We start from the raw sequence: 18,104 nt of genomic DNA on the forward strand, positions 1-18,104 counted from the left end.
TACACAGGAACTTTGCCATTGTTCATGGGTTTTTTTGTGTTAGGGTTTTGGGGTTTTTTGTGTGTTGGGTTTTTGATGTTTTGTTTGTTTGGAGTTTTTTTTATTAATGCTGTGTCTGTTAGGCAACAAAGTTAGAAAATTCTCTTACAAAAGATAATTTTGTGAGAGACTCTTCAGAAGCCACTGTAACTAATTGTCAGCAGCTGGCCTTCCCCTCAACATGAAAGTTTTGACTAAAAAGGATTTCTTACTGGGGTGAGGCAGGACTAGCCAAAAATATGTGCTGGCAAACAGCCTCTGAGTACTACTATCCTGTTGTGCAGACACATCCATGGCAGAAGTATTTGTGATTCTCTGCTGAATCGCATTCTTCTGTGGTATGTCAGCAAAAGTTAACTACTTGTTTTGCTTCAGTGCAAACATCAGTCACTTGTGAAGCCTAAGATCATTGCTGTAAGAAGCCTACAAGTCTGGTGTTTCTGGCATGGATGGGCAGCAGGTTCCAAAGCGGAAAGGAATTTGGGCTGTTTTCACCTGTCTCACCTGTTTAAGTCCCCCCACCCTGACTTTGCAATAGAAACATTGCCCACTTCGATTAAAACAATTTCTGTTCAACAGTTCTCTGCTCTGTATTTTTCAGGTCAGGCAATTGTGATGTTAGAGAGCTTAGATGTTTAATTCATTAGGAAACTGATACTGTAAAGAGAAACTATTGGTCAAGTACTGAGAGTTGAATTTAAACATTTATTATTAAAGAAAAATTATGAAGAAGGTTTAGACACTTCTTCTGTGTCACTTAGCCATTAAATGAAAGCCAACCATAATTGAAAGTATTAGTGCTGTGTATGATGACTCATTTTCTGTGGAGTTGATTTTGGTTCTACAAAACTTCTGTAGACAAAAAATGGCCCTTTTTCCACATTTGAACACTTTTGGTTAGGTATAGGAAGGGAAGTAGCCTATTGCTGAAAGCCTGTGGGGAATTTTCTAAAATAGAACACCTCATTACCCCTCAAACTTTTCTGCTTTTCAGTTAATAGAAGGTTGGACAGGTTAATAAATTGGTGTTTTATCACATCCAGAACAAAGAGCTTGTCTGGTACTTCTTTTGAACAGCTTTTTTTTTCTTAAATGTCACTTTATAAATGTCACCTTAATCATTTACATGCAAATTAAGTTCTATTACACAGAGAAAAAAAAAAAAAAGAGTGGATGGGCACATTAAAACTTCAGATTTTGGATTGAAAGTGCTAGTGGTAGCCTTCCAGGTTTGCTTTGCTACCCACACAAAGGTCGGTGAGCTAGCTGGTGCTTTAGCTTGCACAGCTCAGTAGTCTCAGCCTCGGTAAATGGGGCCTGAGGACAGAGTTCCAGTGAGTAAATAATTGCAGGTGTGGGCCTCCCTATGGTACCTTTCTGTAGTGGGCACATGGGGACAGATGGAGGAGCTGGGGCAGTAGCACTGTGATAAATGTTTTCATACAAAAATTTTGTAGCATGATCATTGTTCATCTCGGGAGAAAAGCTGCTGTTTTCCGCCACTGCCCACCCCTTGGCAGGGGCAGGAGAAGGCGCCCTTATGTATAGGAAATGAAAGACAAGGTCAGATGGGTACTGTGGATGTGGCTTTTGAATCCTCCCCCGCCACAGCAATGTGTCCAGCAGCACCAGCGGTGTGTGGCTCCAGGGGTTCTTGGGCCATCTGAACCCCCTGGAGGGGCTGATTTTACTGGGTGGCTCTGGGATCTGGACTTGGGCCAGTGAGAGCTCCAGGGATCCACTATTACATGTTGCAGCTAGTGACTGCAGGAACTCCTTTTCAGTGTCTTCGGCTCCCTGCAGGATGTGGTGTGTTCCTTTGCCTCCTAGTTGCAGTGAGGTGCGGTGGATGGTGAAACAAGGAGGACATATGAAAGCCCGCAGGCAGGAAGAGTAGTAATATACTAAGGAAAAGAGGTTATTTACAAACTCCAGGTCCCTTTAAACAGGGGAAACAAAAAGCAGAGATGGGACAAAACAGATCTTCTACATTTCAGCAGAGGTTTTAGGTTACATCTGCCCTTGTGTATTGAATGTAAACTAGGAAAGGATCCATTTCTCATTTGGGTGCAAGTATTTTTCCTGTTACCAAGAAAATAGAAATGTTGCCAGCATACTAATCTTGCAAGATCTACTGTGTTGAGAATGCCCTAGGAAGGGCTGCAGTGTCTGTATACTTTTGGATGAGAGCCTTTTCATATACTGAAGTTGTGGTCCAACTACAAGTGGCAAATGCAAGTCTGCTCATAGTAGTGACGAGTCTGAACGACACTGCTAGAGAAGGCATTCACACACACACTCCGTGTCGATGTGTTCCTCCTTACTGCTTAGTGTCAGTTACCAGATTTACTAAAAGTACAGTTCCTTTCCAAACATTATCAATAAATAACTCTGGCACTTTTCCAAAGGGATATCAGTTAATGTTTAAGTTTCCTTATGAGAAATTATTTAGAACTGAAATCTTTCATCTGCAGATGGTTGCAAGGTCTGTGGTGCAACCTCGATGGAGGTCTTATTGAGGAATGACTTCACACTTGTTATCAACAACACAGCATATTGTGTGTCACCTCCTGTAAAAGGTAAGAGCAATGCTTGATATCTCAAGATAATCAATCTCACTTCATCAAATGCAAGAAATGGGAAGTCTCAGAGAACCGGAACCTGTCTGGATAAAAGAATTTCTCTTTGTTTTGGGTTTGTTTGGGGTTTTTTTCTTTTTTCTGGGGGGGAGGGGAGGGAGGAAGAAGGAGGGAGTGAGTGTTTTCTTTTTTTACCATTGGATGGTCCTGCTTTTTGGGATTGGAAGTGGGGAGAGGATGAAGAAGGGTGGGTTCTCGAAACATTTTATATGACAAACATTTTCTTTTCAGATAAGCTGAGTAGTGAGCACGCTACTGAAATGGAAGATATCAAATCCTTGGTTCACAGACTGTATGTGGCTCTACACTTAGAAGATCACCAGGTCAGGAAAGAAAGAGAATTGCTACAGAAACTGGACCATCTGAAAGAAGAGCTGTTGCCTCTTGAACAGGTTGGAAAGGGGTTACTTCTTTTAGAAACTCAAAAGCAGTTCCTTTCATCAAGAGTAAGTCTTGTGATAGAAGAAAATCAACATGAATGGTTAGGGTGTGTCCGTTTTATTCATTATGTAAAAAAGGGTCAATTCAAATAGCATTCAAATTATTTTCAGTTCAGTTCTTTTCACTCCTGCTATGCACATTTCCTGGGTAGAAGCCACCTGGAGAAAGCTGTCATGAGCAAGCCTCAGCATGGCTAGTATTGGGATTGAAAATCTACTTAGTCACCTGTTGCTGCATGGGTTCTGAATGCCCATTACAAAAAAAAAAAACCCCAAAAAAATAGTGAGGTAGAAATCACCTGTGGCTTAGGTTAGGTGTTTTTTTATCACCAAGGCAGCAAGGCAAATTGTCTGGATTAATGGTTGCCAGAACCCAAGAAGGGAAGGTATGAACATTGATCTAAGGCAGGCTAAGCTAACCCAGTATGAGGGGAGGAAGCCAGAAAGAGCCTGACAATGTGGACAAATATTTCCTTGGTTTCAGACCTGCTTTGTAAGAACCAGCCTCAGCATTAACCACAGCTGCCTTGAATGGTAAATGGAAATCCAGTAGACATAAATCCCTGTATGTCTACATAGTAGTGGGAAGGGGAGATTAAAAGCAGGATTTCTTGGTGCACAGCAGAGGATTTCAGTCCTTTTCTTTCTCAGCAGGGTAAGTCGGTAAGGGGAGTCAGTAATCAGATCCTGAAAATGGTTCTAGCCCAGCAGGAGAAAACATAGTTGAGGTGCTGCTCATCAGAGGAGCACTCCCATTTGCTTGAACAGGTTTCTCTATTTCTTTTCCTTAGACAAAAGCCAGAATTGCAGTCAATGCAAATGCAAAGACCACCAGGCTTCTATGGATTGGCCTAGCTCTGATGTCAACTCAAGGGGGAGCATTGGCATGGCTCACATGGTGGGTCTATTCATGGGACATTATGGAGCCAGTCACATACTTCATCACTTACGGGAGTGCCATGGCTTTCTATGCCTACTTTATTCTTACTAAACAGGTAAGTCCTCATTTTGTAAATGTCTGGAGTATTGTAAAGGAGGAAAACTGACTGTGAAAATCACAATGTTTGGGCTCTGATGAAAATATAATTCAGTAAGTAACCTTGCCATCAGTCAGGGACCTGTTTGATCCCTAATGGCGCTGGATATGAACATTACATTGCACGAAATCAAGTTAGGTAACTGTTACACGTGAACTGCATACCAGCTACTTATTTAATAGGTCTTATTAAATAAGTGTTTCCTTTTATTTTAATCTTTTGTAGATCACTTTGAGTAGTAAACAGCACCTTGCTCATTGCTGTAAAGGGAGAGCAACTAGTACTGCTGTGCCAGTTTGTGAATGCTGCCTTAAGGAAGCAAATCCCTGAACAGTAGCTTTTATTTGCTGGAATTTATGTATAAATGGTGCAGGGTACTAAACCCTTTGGAACTTTGGCAGCTGCATTATTGAAATACACCCAATTCAGTGCCTGAAAAAATGTTATTGCTTTGCTCTTCATAATCTGACTGCTTTTCCTTGACTTTGAATGGAGGTAAATCTAAGACAGCTGAAATGGAGCAGGGAACAGGCATTGTTTAGAAGAAAAAAAAGTTTGCTGAGCAATAAAAAGACCAGATCTTAGCTGAGCTGCACAATACAGACTGTAAGACTTTGAGAAACGTTTCTTTTTCCTGTTTTAGCCTGTACTTCACTGCCAAAGTGAACATCTTGATGTTGAACTTGGGTGATGTGAAACTCTTTTTGTTATGGAGGTATATGGGAGAGGAACCAACACTTCCTTCCACAATACCAGTGGATCTGTAGACCTCATGAGACATCAGGTTCCTTTAGTGAAAAGGGGAGACATGTCTGCTTTTAGGAAGAACTTGCTCTGAATGCGAGTTTTACTCCTCCTCACTGATTTTTAAGAGAGGCTAAAGCATTCTTGTTTTTTGTATATGAGTAGGTAGATTACTACTTGGCTTTTTTGAACAGCTGCTGACACCATTGCTTGAGGCTTTCAGATAAGTCTTTGAGAAGTAGTAGCTGAACTTTCTCTGACTCCTTGGAATCAGTGTCCAAGTTGACTTAGTCAATGGCTCCAGTCACAAAGATCATGTTATGTCTTTATTGTAATTGAAAATTTCTATAGATGAGAAAGAAATGATTCCTACCATGTGTCTAAAAGGCCCTTATGACTTATAGAGCCTAACTTCATATATAGTCTCTTAACAGAACATGTGCATGTTGAACTAATAAATCTTCCTGAAATGGACCTCTACCCAGTATTCTTGCTAACCTTAAATATGTGCCCTGCTTTCTTCCCCAGGACTACCTTTACTCTGATGCAAGAGACAGGCAGTTCCTCCACTACTTCTATCGGAAATGCAAAAAGCAGCATTTTAATGTGGAACGATACAACAAGCTCAAAGAAGATATAGCAGAGGTATTTAAATACAGTCCTTAAACAATGAGGTAGCCTCTGGCTTAAGTCTTTTTCATTAAACTTTCAGGTAACAGAAAATTGACTTTAAGGTTTGTTACTTATATTGAAAACAGTGTATTACTTGTCACCCAGTTTCAGTTGTTCAAATAACCATACAGTGTTTGCTACTGACAACTTCAGTAAGTTGTCAAGTTCAGTAAGCTTCTGGTGACTACTTCAGTAAGTCATCAGAAACGGAGACCTTCATGAGTTTAACTTAAAACAAGTAAGTCAGTTTATCAGCTCTGCACACCCATTTCTTGCATATTCTACTGTGTTGCATTTTTGGCCAGTTCAGTAGAAAGCTGCATTGCCTTTGGAGACAGTATGTTTGCTGCACTGCTGTGGTGAAACAATCCTCCTCCCTTCCGTGGAAGGAGAATGTCTTGCAGAGTTCAGGATATAACATCTTAATCCTATTTCTAAAGTAAAAGCTTAGATTTACAGAAGACAGGCAACTGGATGGAAAAGGTGGTGTGTACACTTAGGAGAAACTTTGCGGTCTTCAGGAAAAAGTGTAGCAGATCTCTCGCTCTCCGTTTCTTACCCATCCCCCCCCATCCCATCTCACCAACCCTTTGCTCATTGTCTCATAGAAGAAAATTGAAACTACCCATAATTTTAGTTCAAGTTCAGGTATCATTTAGTTCAAGTATCATCTTATGAGCCACATTTGATATAAGGCTAGAGTTTGATACTTTTTCAGTAGCCTGAGAGTATGAATTTTGTGATTTTAATTTCAGGAAAATAATACTTTGTGGTGTGGGTGAATGGTTGGATGGGCAGGGCAGATGCTTCTCTCTGGAGACTGGCTGACCTGAGCAGGTCTGTTAATGTTCAGCACCTTCCATTTGATTAGTTTGTTTTCTTGCGCAAGACCAGTGCCTTCTGAGAAAGATATCGGATGTGTGAAAGATAAGGAGAAAATGGAGGGCTGCAGAAGGATGAACTCTCACTCTTTCTTGCACTGGCAGGCAGAAGAATCGCTGAGGCGCCTGCGCCAAACTCTGCAACTGAAGCTCCCAGTCCAGGAAATCAAGGACAAGGACTGACTTTGGTTTCGTATATATTTCAATTGCTCTTTCAAAGCTGATACGAACACTTAGATGCTCTATAGAAACTGGATATTTTTGACCACTATAGTTTTGAAAGTTGCAATAAATATGTATAAAAATTATGTGGTTGCTTGATGGTTTGTTTTGGTTTTGTTTTTTTGGAGGGTTTTGGAGTTTTCTGGTTTTGTTTTTTAAACCCTATGAAGAATCTGCTGAAGTTCTTCAAGATATTTGTCAAATCTCATTACTAAAATGGAGGCATTCTGCCTGTTAGTAAAATGACAGGGGTGTTTTACAGAACAAGGGCTGTCTTATTAGTACCATCTACTATGGCACAGCAGTAGCTCATAGAATAATTAACTTCTGCATTAAGGATTTTTTCCCTGAAGTTACTGTTCCCTCTTCCCTAGGTCTGAGCTTTGACTCTGTTGGTGTAACACCATTGGTGAGGTTAGGCTTGCACCACAAGTAAGCTTTTTTTAGTAAATATTGCTGGAAAAATAAGATCAAACGCATTTACTATAAAATAATTTGTTTCACTGTTGTATTTTATTGAAAGAATTTATAAAAAAATCAGACATACATGATTTATACAAAGTTTAAAAATAGCCATAGTAAGACGACTTCATATCTATGACTCAGAACATAATATATAGAAAGATTTAACTAAAGCAGAGTCAGTAAATCAATCATTTTATACTCAGGAAAGTGGATTAAGACAACTTTTCTCAGCTCAAGTTCTCCACTGTCCCCCAGAGTTAAGTATATGTACCAATAATGTAAAAAAATAATAAAACTATTCGCTTCTAGTCAGTATCATTGAGCTACTGCAGATGCTGCAGTAGTAACAACCCTACGGTGAAATGTCCTATGGTGACAAATGCACCATCACTTTTATGTACACAATGACAGAGTATGGCTGATCTCTTCTGAGGCCAGGAGGAGGAAAAAGCTGATCCAACACCAAGGCCTTTAGTATGAAAGTTTGCATATATTGTACTTTGCAGAGCTGCCTAGAGATGCCTAGAAGTTGTAAGTAAGCCTGGAACCTTGAAATTATCTCCTTTAGCTTTAGAGATATGTGCAAGATGAGGTTACCCAAAGTCACACTAAGCAAGCAATACGTGGTCTCACTTAACTACTGCTTGCTTTTCTCCTGAGGATACAAAGCACTAGCAAGCTGTAATTGTGCCCCAAACATAAATGATGTGCAAGCAAAAAGCAGCCTTCTATCTATATTAATGCTATGATTGTACTCAAGGAATTAAGTTCCTCTTTAGTGTTGAGAGAAAAATAAAAAAATGTCTAAAAAGCTCAATAAATCCACAGAAATTGGAAGGTGGATGCAAATTTCAAAAGATGCTTACATATTCCCTATAAACTGTGCTCTTGGAGCAAGTTAATCTAATGCAACATTTGAAATGTTTTGAAAACATTAAAATGTGCCGTAGTTAGACACCAACAGCTTCTAAGGAAAAAGGTAATCTAGAGTACCAGTTCTCATAAAATCTGAGCACCTCCTAATAGTTTTGCACCAGTCAACTTTTCCCAAATTCCATGAGATGAACAGAGCTGTAAAACTAGCTTTAAAATTGCTTTAAGATTTTGGAGACTATTATGTATACAAACTATAACGTTTGATCCCAGTGTTTTTGCAGACAATCTTGTAGAATATTAAGTATCCTGAACGAAGATGGTGTGTCTTTCACCTCTGCAGTGAGTACTAGTTAATGGTTGTCATTGTTCAGTAACAATCTACTTAGATTTTGGATGAAAATACAATTTTTTAGTTAACATTGAGGCAAAACAAGGAATCTGTTTTTTTCCTATAGCATTAATGTCTCTGCACATATCCACTTTGCGATAAGATACTTTCCTGTTAACGAGAGTAAGAAGTTCCGTGAACTCCAAGGAAGAGCCGTGCTTCCTAAGTGCCTCGCACAAATCTTGAATGTACCAGGAGCCATTCACAGTTTCACGATGAGAAAAGTAACCTGTTGTAGAACAGCAACATAAAAATATATCCAAATGTAAATAGCGATGCCACTTGAAAAATATTTTGAGAATTACTGCTTGCTAGCTGCATCTGTAAGGGATTACTAATGGGTGTAAATCTTACTTTGCCAATTATGTAATTTCACTGGAAACTGTATCAGAAATGGCTTTGAGATCACTTGCAGTGCTCAGCCAAGATGAATGTGGTTCAGGGACTGATAGCTTACAGGACTGCATCTGCAGATTACAAGAAAGTAGGTGGGGCTAAGGGCAAGATACGTGGAGGAACAGAAAGGACAGCCATGTAGTGCAGACAAATTTGTAAGCCACCAGCATCCTACAGTCCTGGAAAAGAAGGGAATGCTTGCTGCCAGCAGACAGCTCAGCAGCAAGATTACTGAGAATGTTTCTTCTTAGCAAATTAACTGAAACCTTGATAGTTATTTTCACTTTTTCCTTAACAAACATGCAAGGCTCTTTCCCAGACAAGATGTCACTTATCAGACATGTAAAACAGATTACTTGGAACTGTACTCATTATTTTGACTGCAAAATTAATAAATGTTCAAGCTTGTTATGGTGAAGTATCAGACATTAAATGTAAAATATTAGAATGAACTTACCTTGTGCCACAGAGTAGCACATGATAAAGTCTGCACCAGCAGGCAGGGTATAGGTACCAGCTGCATCCACTTCAGTCTCATTGACAATGGATTTATCACTACCATCTAGTGAATCCTGAACAATAACTGGGTCATCATGTTTATCACCTCGACATGCCTGTTGGTGAGAAGTATTGTTATGCTTTCACCTCTTCCAAGCTCACCCATGTTAATATGATACTTCTGACACTAACCAGAGGGGACTTCTGTTCTGTTAGGTGTTCCACATTACCATGAGTGAATTCATAAAGACCCATTTGCTTCTGTCAGTTAAAACATTGGTGATGAAGCCCAGAAAAAGCTCTGAGATGGTCAGAGAATCACTGTGATTGGAAGGGATCTCTTGATCCTTCTGAGATCACCTTGTCCAATCCCCCAGGCTCAAGCTAGAGTAGGTTGTCCAGGACTATGTTCAGTCAGCTTTCAAGTATCTTCACAGAGGAAGACTCTGCAGCTGAGTGACCTCTTCCAGTGTTTGACCACTCTCATAACATTGATAAGATTTTCCCTGAGCAGCCACCTCCAAGCTGAACAGCCCCAGCTCTCTCAGCCTTTCCTCATATGAGAGATGCTCCAGTCCCTCAGTCATCTTTGTGGCCCTTTGCAGGACTCACTCCAGGGAGTCCATATTTGTGTTTTACTGGGGAACCCAGAACTGGACACAGTACTTCAGATGCAGCTCACCAGTACTGAGTAGAGAAGAATAATCAGCTCCCTCAGACCTGTTGGCAAGGCAGCGCTGAATAAAGTACTACAGTTACAATCTGCTGAAGGCCAGGTTCTCCCACAAGTTTGCTAATTGTAATCTGAATAAAGATGGGATAAAGCCCTGTGTAACCTGGTTTGACCCTACTACTGACTGTGCTTTGAACAGGAGGCTGGACCACAGACCTTTGGAGGTCCCTTCCAACTTGCATTATTCTGTGAACAAAGGAGTGAAACAGGAGGTTACATATGGGCTTTATTTGACCACTTAGCACAAACAGTATTTCTGAGACTATAAAGCCTTAAATTGATCTTTGAATTCTACAGAGATGCCAAGTATTGGTCATGGACGAAAAAGAAACAAAAGAAAAAACTAAAGAAGAAAACCCAAACAACTAAAAAAACCAACCAAACCCCAAAACAAAAAATAACACACACAACAAAAAAAATCCAAACCCTCACAGCAGCACCAAAACTAACCAACCAAAAACCCACAAAAACCAACTTTTGTAAGGATCAAGTAAAGGGACTTGTGAAGAAAGTTAAGGTAGGGAGGCTTGATAGTCTAGCCTAGGGCTCAGACTGTAAACACTAGGAACTGAGCCCTGCTCAGTAGGACCCAGTAGGGACTGTGAGCCCACAGTCCTACTGTGAACAGTAGGAACTGAGGCTCTACACAACTTTCTGAAATCAATACTCTCTGCCATTAAATATACACTGACAGTCAATCTGACATGGGCTTAGTTTGAGTTGCTTTTCGTAAGATTAATTCTTATTAAATACAGCTAGAATCATAATAACAACACTCATACATAAAGGTTGGTTGGTTGTTTTTTTTCTTGATGAGAAGAATCCTTGTCTTAAATTCTTTAAGGAACAGTTTTCCATAACTTCTTTCCTAAAGATGCAAAAACGTTCCCTTGTAGAAAGACTGTTTAGGAAAACCAACTCCTGTATTACAAGAAGACATAGCTCAGTGTTAACTTCACTGAATGCAGAAACAAACATCTTACCTGAATGATAAATATCTTCGGTTTTCCTACCAGGCTCTGGCACTTGTCTCCTTTGAACATGTCTGTGATTGTCTCTATTTTGATGTAGGTATCGTATGCATAAACATGATCATTCTCGCCGTGACTCAGGAACACGCAAACAAAACAGTCAGCATTACTGTGGTCATCCTTGGAGGCTGAAATAGTCAAGTGCTGTTTAGATGACTAAACAGTGATCTTTAGGCTTAAAAAACATTGTACATTTGTATCATATCATTTAAAATCTGACTAGTCATGTTTCAAATAAACCCTATTTTCAGATGGTGTAATACTGCAAAGATTTTGGAGCTGCAATGATTTAACATGGCTGAAGGTAAGGGCCACTAAAAGTAGGAACAATAATGTTATGCAGCCACTTTCTTTCGGCTCTTGGCAACTTCATTAGTTCTCTCCACAGAAGCTTCACTTACCTTGCAATAAAATAATCTGAAGCCTAACCCTTAAGTCCTTCTAATGTTAAACAACTTCCTTCTGCACAAAAATTATTTTAAGTTGGATGAACAGAGAGAATGGAAGAAAAGATATCTGGAAATTCTGCTGCAAATAGTTAGACGTAACAAATATGTAGTCTCCTACCTTCAGAAATTTTCTGCAGCACATCTTCTGCTTTCAGATCATCAAAATGTCTGACTTCAAACCCAAGGTCTGTCAAACTATTGTTAAAACACATCAGTATTAGTAAAAATCTTGCTCAAATTATATGTCAGTTACTACCAACTCAGTTGCTTTCCCTGCAGGAGAATTAATATTCCCATTTATGCATTATTTGTGAGAACAACTACTAAAGTTGAACGCAAACCGGTGTCAAGTGCAGGTGTAACACCTAAAGTTATTTCAAAGAGTTTGTCCTCAGAGAGCTCTGGACTCACTGAAATCAGAGGACTTGTGCCAGCAGTTTCTGTGACTTCAAGCAATGGGCCTTGAAGCCACCTTATTACAGCTTTCTTTGCCAAGGTTGCATAGGTGCTTCTGTCTGCAAAATCTTTTGTTCTATACTTAAATGCAAGATATGGATAACTGCTTTTATGACCACGATTTCTGAAGTTTAGCTTTTTAAGCTTTAGTAGAGAAACCAAGTTTCTTACCTGCGTTTTAAATTGTTTCTGTCTGCAAGAGTCCCACGTCTGTCTGTCAGCTTTAAATGCCAAAAAAAGTGCTCATGATTGAAGATTAATGCAATTCCTCTTCTTTGATGGTTCATTTTGTATTGCATTGCAGGATCAAGGGTTTGTCTGTTGCCAGAGATGGAAAACATTCTTGATAAATGAGTTAATGGCTAATTGAACTCCCTTCCTGTATTGCTGCTAGCTTTTTTTAATTGACTAAAGGCTTGGAGGATCCATTTTTAGAAGACAAGACCTCAAAATGTGCAATATTTTAGGAAGACCCTAAATTGCTAGGTATTTTTGAAAATTTTGGGCTTGTTAAGCAATTCAGTAAAAACAGTGTTGGGTGTGTACTAGACTCCATCAGGTAGTTGAACAGTTTCTCTACAATGTATTAGTATTTTCTCTTGTCAGGAGACTGTCTCATTAGTTACACTATAGGGCATATAACAGTGCACTTCAGACTTGGCTTCAATTCTCCATGTTGTGTCTTTAGCTAAATATTATCTTAACATAATTGGATAGTGCTTATATACTTAGTTGGAATTGTAGCTGCTTGAAGTTCTTCTAACTAAACCAAGTGCTGCATCATAAGCAATAAACTAGTGATGAGGTGGTATGCATAGTGTATCCTGCAAAAAGAGAAGAAATGAAAGAAAACAAAATGAGAGCTATGCATCCAAGTTTTTAGCAACCAGCTGTCAAAATCCTAAAGGTGATGGACAGTGTTGTTCTGAAGGACAGAACAAATGACATACTCAGTTTCTAAGTAAAGGACTTTATCGTGGCAACAAATGTGATGTTTGGAGTTGCATTCAGCAATTTTACTGCTTTATGAGCAAAACACAACATAGAAATCTGTGATAGCACACTTATGGACTGTGTACTTGGACCCAAAAGGTTGTTTCCAAGTGTTGGCATGGCTGTATTTTGAGAGACAAAGCAGACAATCTTACTGGTTTTATAGACAGAGGTACTGGTGCAGAAAACAGAAACTACAATGCTGTGGCAATAGCCAAGGCCAGTGTTATAGGTACACAGAATGACAGTCCAGGTCATGATGCCCTAGGACTGGCTCTAATGACAGCTGTCGTTTTTGGCATATAACTGGGTTGGGGTTTTTTTCCTGCTATGGAATGTTCACTTTTGGTGCAACTGGTGGAAGAAGTTGCTTAGAGTATTTGCCTGCAGACATTACTTGAAGATTGCAGTTTTATCAGCAAAATGCTTCTGTTTCATTATAAAATGACCAAGGTTATCCTTAAACTATTTCTGCTTCTCCACTTTATTATGAGCAGCCCATTCATAAAACATCTTTTTATAACATCTGAGAATTCAAACAGGTAACAGGAATTCTGGATGACTCTTAGCGTCTGGGGGTTTCTACAACATTGGCCGGATAACCAATAAGAAAAGTGGGATGCTTTATCACACTCTCCCCAATTAGAGTATTTACCATGATGAAGTGCAAAGATTATCAACATTAGCCATGTAATTATGAATGGCATTTCACCTGTACCAATACCAAAGTTTATGTGGATTTTGGCAATTTATCTTCCTTAGGATACAGCTGGATGTAGGGCTAGTAGGGATTCTGGACAGACAGGTCCATGGATCATGTGAACGACCATTAAAAGATGGGTCCCTAAATAGCTCTTCCTCTGCTCAGCTGTATTCTGAGCAGGTGAAGCAAAGAAAGTTATTGGGCAGGTAGTTAACTTTTCCAGGGTTATATGTGTCATAAAGTGAAGAAAAATTCATGGAATCACTATCCTGTGGTCCCTTTACCCTCCTTCTAGAGGAACATATTCATTTGCTACACTCTATCACTTAGTCTGCCCAATTGTTCCTTCGATTATGATGGTACTTGCCACAGTCTCTGCACATTACCTAACATAAAAGGAGCCCACTCCTAGGAGTCCCTTCTGCATGCCTTCATGATAAGAAGGGTGATTCTACATCTGGTGTAGCTACAACTAGAAACATGTTCTGTAAGTGGGTGGAGATGAGTTGAATAATTCAGCCATGTTCTTAGCAAAAATCAGAAAACCCTGCACTGACCTCAGTGCCATGGGCCATCTCCCTGCCATTGCCATCAGAACTTTACCTTATATCAAGTGCATCTACTTCTGTGATGTTCTGATTTCCATCTGTTAGAAAGATCAAAAAGAGATTTAGCCACTAAATCATTCATTAAAAAGAAACAATTTGAACTTGTGCATCCAGCCTTTAAAGTTTAGCTGTTAATGTGAACCAAAAGCTCATTCACACATGAGGTGAGTAGGCATGCAGTTAAATGGCTTCATTAGCTTTTGGAGGCTCTTCTTAAAGTCCTGAATTTTAGGTGGTCAAGACACGCATATTTCATATCTGTCTGTGTATCTGTATCTACATAGACATATTCAGAGATCGTGATTTTGTATAACTAGCTGGCTGTATTTATTTAAACAGCGTCTAACTCAGTATTTATGATTTTACATAATCTGAAAATACACTGGTGTTTCTTTTATTTCAGTAATGCTGCTAATGCAAAGCTGAGCAGTCTCAGAGGTTGGATACAGAATGTGAGTCATAGTAGGTAGTGTAACCGTATGTATAGCTCATGACAACTGAGAAGATGGAAGATTTATACCTTTTGTTCTGCTAAACTAGATAGACATAAGTATCTCCAGTAACAGAATGCACATAAACGTAACGCTGTGGGAACAACCGGGAACATGCACATCTTGGAAGCATGCAGAACTAAAGACTTGCAGATGGCTGGGCCAAAATATTTATTCCTTTTCCTTAACCTTCTCCATGGGCCATAAAATCACAGCTCCTCCTCCTACTGGTGGAGACTAACTACTACATTATGTTTATATATATTGTACACCATATTATGTTTTACTATTTTATACAATATTTTACTATTAGATACTGTATTGTACCTGTGGTGGTTACTGTAGGTCTGCTATCCAACTGGACATGGCCTGCAATTGTAAGAGAAGATAGGTCACGTATACATGTATTTTACAAACTACTTGGTACATACACAATACTATCTTTTCACATCTTTTCATGACATCTGATTAAGGCCTTTTGCAAAGCAAACTAACATAGCTATGTATTGATAGAGGAGAAAAGTTCATCAAGATATTAAACGTGCAGAAATCTAGACTTTGCCTTAGAAGCTTTTATGTTGAACACAACAGCACAGGAGAGTAGGGGGGTGGCTCAAAGGAAGCCACGTGCTTCTAAGTGTTAGTATTCACCTGTACACAACCCTGGCAAATATGGATTGTGCTTTCAGGTGTTGAGTCTTACCATTACTGCTAGTAACTTGAATGCACAAAAAAGGCTATTTCAATTTGTTTGAAACATAATGTGCAAGTCAGACTAATGATACAGGTGCTGGAAAATGAGTGTAGATAAAACAGGAACACCACCTGAGCTTGTGACTGTTGATAATAGGAAGCCAGAGGTCTTTAAGAGTGCATCTGTTTTGTTTAAATTTACACTGTACTTTTGCTTGTGTGCCTGAGATCTGGCTGATGCTTTTGCCTTAACTTAAGGGGACAACAGACCATAAAAATGTTAGTCAACAAACTTTTAGACAGAAAATGCTGTCATGTAGACACAGGAAGAACAGAATTCCTGGGCCACAAGAAACTAGGAAAGATAGTTTTCCTGCTCTTCTAATCCTGTTTAGTCAGTTCCCAGTCTTTAGCTTTCCACTACCACTGTCATATTGCAGTTTCATTCAAGTAAACTCTACTTAAGACATTATGACTTACTAAAAGCTTTCTGCTTGCCTTAAACAGGCTTGTTCTAAAACCTGATTGCTCTCAATGGGATTATTTATTTGTCTTCAACCTCATGAAGACGGCTTGTTTCAAAGGAATCAAAGGTCAGGTATGCACTGGGTTACAGTGGGATCTGATAGCATCTTTTCCTGGTTGTAATCTCAATAGGTCTATCATTTGGGCCAAAGGACATGCATTCAGAAAATACCAGTAACCAAATGGCACCAAAAAACGCATATGTAACCCTGACTGCACCCTGGGGGTCCAAACCCAAGCAGTGTTGCTGCTCCTCTCCTCTCCTGTCCTTGTCAGCACAGCGGTGTTCTCTCTGGTCACCGCCGCTTCCCGGGTTTATGACGCCGGCTGTGTTCCTCAGCGCTGACCAAGCGACCCCGCTTCCAGCTCACCGCTGGGGAGGGAGGGAAAAGACACGCGGGACTTTCCCCTTAGCGGGGAGCGCTGGATTTTACACGCAAGTCTACTTCCGCGTTGGCCGCCGCCAGCCGCCCTTCCCGCACCGCACCTTCCCCCTTTCTCCGAAGGGAAACAAAGGACCCGCTCCCCGCGAGCGTCTGCAGCGGCCCCCGGGCAGCGCTCCCACAGCTTCGGCCCCGCTCCGTCGGTTCGGGTCAGACGAGGGGTGGGAAGGGCCCCTCTCCTCACGACCCCTCGCACAGGCGTCCCCGTCCCGCTCTTCCCCTGCGGGGGCCGATCGGCACCGAGCCGCGGGCGCTACACGCCGCCTGGAAGCCCCTATCGCCAGGGCACGGGGCGGCCGGGGGACTGCCGAGACCCTCAGCGGCCCCGCACGATAACAATGGGCGCTGCCACCCCCTGCCTTCCCCGCCCGCCGACCCCCTACCTGTCGTCCGCCGACCCTCTGCGCCCGACATGACCGCGGACTACGGCACCCCGACGCCGCTTCTTCCCGGCGCTGGCCCGCCTCCCTGGCCTGGCCCGGCCCGGCCCGGCCCAGGTTCCGCCTCGGGGGAGGGCGTTTGTTGCCTTTTCCTCCGCCGGCGGCCGCCCCCTCTGTAAGAGACGGGCGGGAGGCGGAGGGATGTGCGGCTGGGCGATGGGGGTCCCAGACGCTGGTGCGGGAGGCAGCAACGCTCAGCGGAGGGGCCCCGCTGCGGCTCTTCGGGCTGTCCCGGGGCGGCGGGGTTACCGCCCCGCCCTGACAGTAAATCCATAACGCCGGTAGCTTGGTGTTCAACCCCCTGCGCGGGAGATGGCAGAGGCCGGCTGCCGTCAGTCGAAGCTCAGCCGGGAAAACTGAAGAGTGATGTGTTAAAGCGCCTGCGATTACTTTTTAAGTTTGCCACGCATTATCTGTATTCCTGTGATGTGTTTCATGGACTGCACTGTCATGTACACAGGCATCGTCCTGAAACATGGGGAGAAGCTACTGTGTTCGCTACATTGAGATTTTTCAGAACTGTACTTGAAGTCCCCTTAAAGGCACACACTGTTGCCTTGCAGTAGAACTACTGTTAGTAAAAATGCATTTTTGCTCGTGCACCCACATATAAGCCCTGGAGAGGTTTGGGTGTAGGTAATTCTGCAGCTTTGTGCTACTCTTGCATCAGTTCTCTTTGATCTCTTAGAACTGTGAGGGGAGCCCCAAGGTACTGAAGAGAGTGCTGAGATATCCTAACAAAGGCTGATATTCCCAACCTGTTCATTATATGGCACTTACTGTTCACCGATTGTGTAAAAAACAACAGTTTCTAAAACAAAGCCAATGACAAAAACATCCTTCTGTATAAGAGCTTTGCATCCATGTACTATGTATGGATGGGTCTGAATTTCCTATCCGGCCTACTTCTAGGTAGGCACTAGGATAAACTCAGCTACAAGCACAAAAGGTGGTGGGTATAGAGTGGGTATTTTTACCCAGTCTGGTCTGTTTTTCCACAAGTTTTTTGCATGACTTAAGCCTTTTAGACAAGATGCCTCCCTTTTGGTTGAAGGAGTCATGGGTATTTCTAATTACCTTTGCTTGTTTTCCCTTTGTTTGGACTTGTCCTCAGACTGCCAGCAGGCAGCGAGATCAAGATAAAACCGTTGTTTAAATTGTCTTTGTGTATACTTTAGTTAGAACATGATACCATTGTAACAGCTCAGTGTTTTCCACTGTGGAACATTTAGACTCTTTTAA

The 18,104-nt window shown here is 41.3% G+C and overlaps 2 protein-coding genes across 7 annotated transcripts in view; one reads left to right on the forward strand and one right to left on the reverse strand.

Annotated features, from left to right (window-relative positions):
* Window positions 1-6,760, forward strand: part of MCUB (mitochondrial calcium uniporter dominant negative subunit beta) — a 44,624-nt gene extending 37,864 nt beyond the window's left edge. For both annotated transcript variants that reach the window (XM_030491558.1, XM_030491557.1), the window contains exons 4-8: window positions 2,514-2,618; window positions 2,910-3,070; window positions 3,910-4,113; window positions 5,428-5,544; window positions 6,558-6,760. In XM_030491558.1, the coding sequence (XP_030347418.1) occupies window positions 2,514-2,618; window positions 2,910-3,070; window positions 3,910-4,113; window positions 5,428-5,544; window positions 6,558-6,635 (665 nt within the window). In that variant the 3' untranslated portion in view covers window positions 6,636-6,760. The remainder of the gene's footprint in view (window positions 1-2,513; window positions 2,619-2,909; window positions 3,071-3,909; window positions 4,114-5,427; window positions 5,545-6,557) is intronic.
* A 408-nt stretch (window positions 6,761-7,168) lies between these two features.
* CASP6 (caspase 6) lies at window positions 7,169-18,052 on the reverse strand. Of its 5 annotated transcripts, XR_003992175.1 has the most exons (9): window positions 16,806-18,052; window positions 15,089-15,130; window positions 14,266-14,308; window positions 12,138-12,284; window positions 11,629-11,705; window positions 11,014-11,189; window positions 10,813-10,898; window positions 9,257-10,216; window positions 7,169-8,632 (listed from the first exon to the last, which is right to left on the reverse strand). XR_003992175.1 is itself a non-coding variant. In XM_030491559.1 (8 exons), the coding sequence occupies exons 1-8, from the start codon at window positions 16,834-16,836 to the stop codon at window positions 8,394-8,396; spliced, it is 912 nt and encodes a 303-aa protein (XP_030347419.1). In that variant the 5' UTR covers window positions 16,837-16,958; the 3' UTR covers window positions 7,169-8,393. The 5 variants fall into 5 exon arrangements, 4 of the variants coding, with proteins under 4 accessions (XP_030347419.1, XP_030347420.1, XP_030347422.1 ...); XM_030491559.1 differs by lacking the exon at window positions 10,813-10,898 and having other exon boundaries at window positions 9,257-9,413; window positions 16,806-16,958; XM_030491560.1 differs by lacking the exon at window positions 10,813-10,898 and having other exon boundaries at window positions 9,257-9,413; window positions 12,138-12,790; window positions 15,089-16,352; window positions 16,806-16,957.
* Window positions 18,053-18,104: the final 52 nt, after the last annotated feature.

The sequence above is a fragment of the Strigops habroptila genome, chromosome 7, assembly GCF_004027225.2.
Source record: "Strigops habroptila isolate Jane chromosome 7, bStrHab1.2.pri, whole genome shotgun sequence".
In the NCBI taxonomy this organism is placed as follows: Eukaryota; Metazoa; Chordata; class Aves; order Psittaciformes; family Psittacidae; genus Strigops; species Strigops habroptila.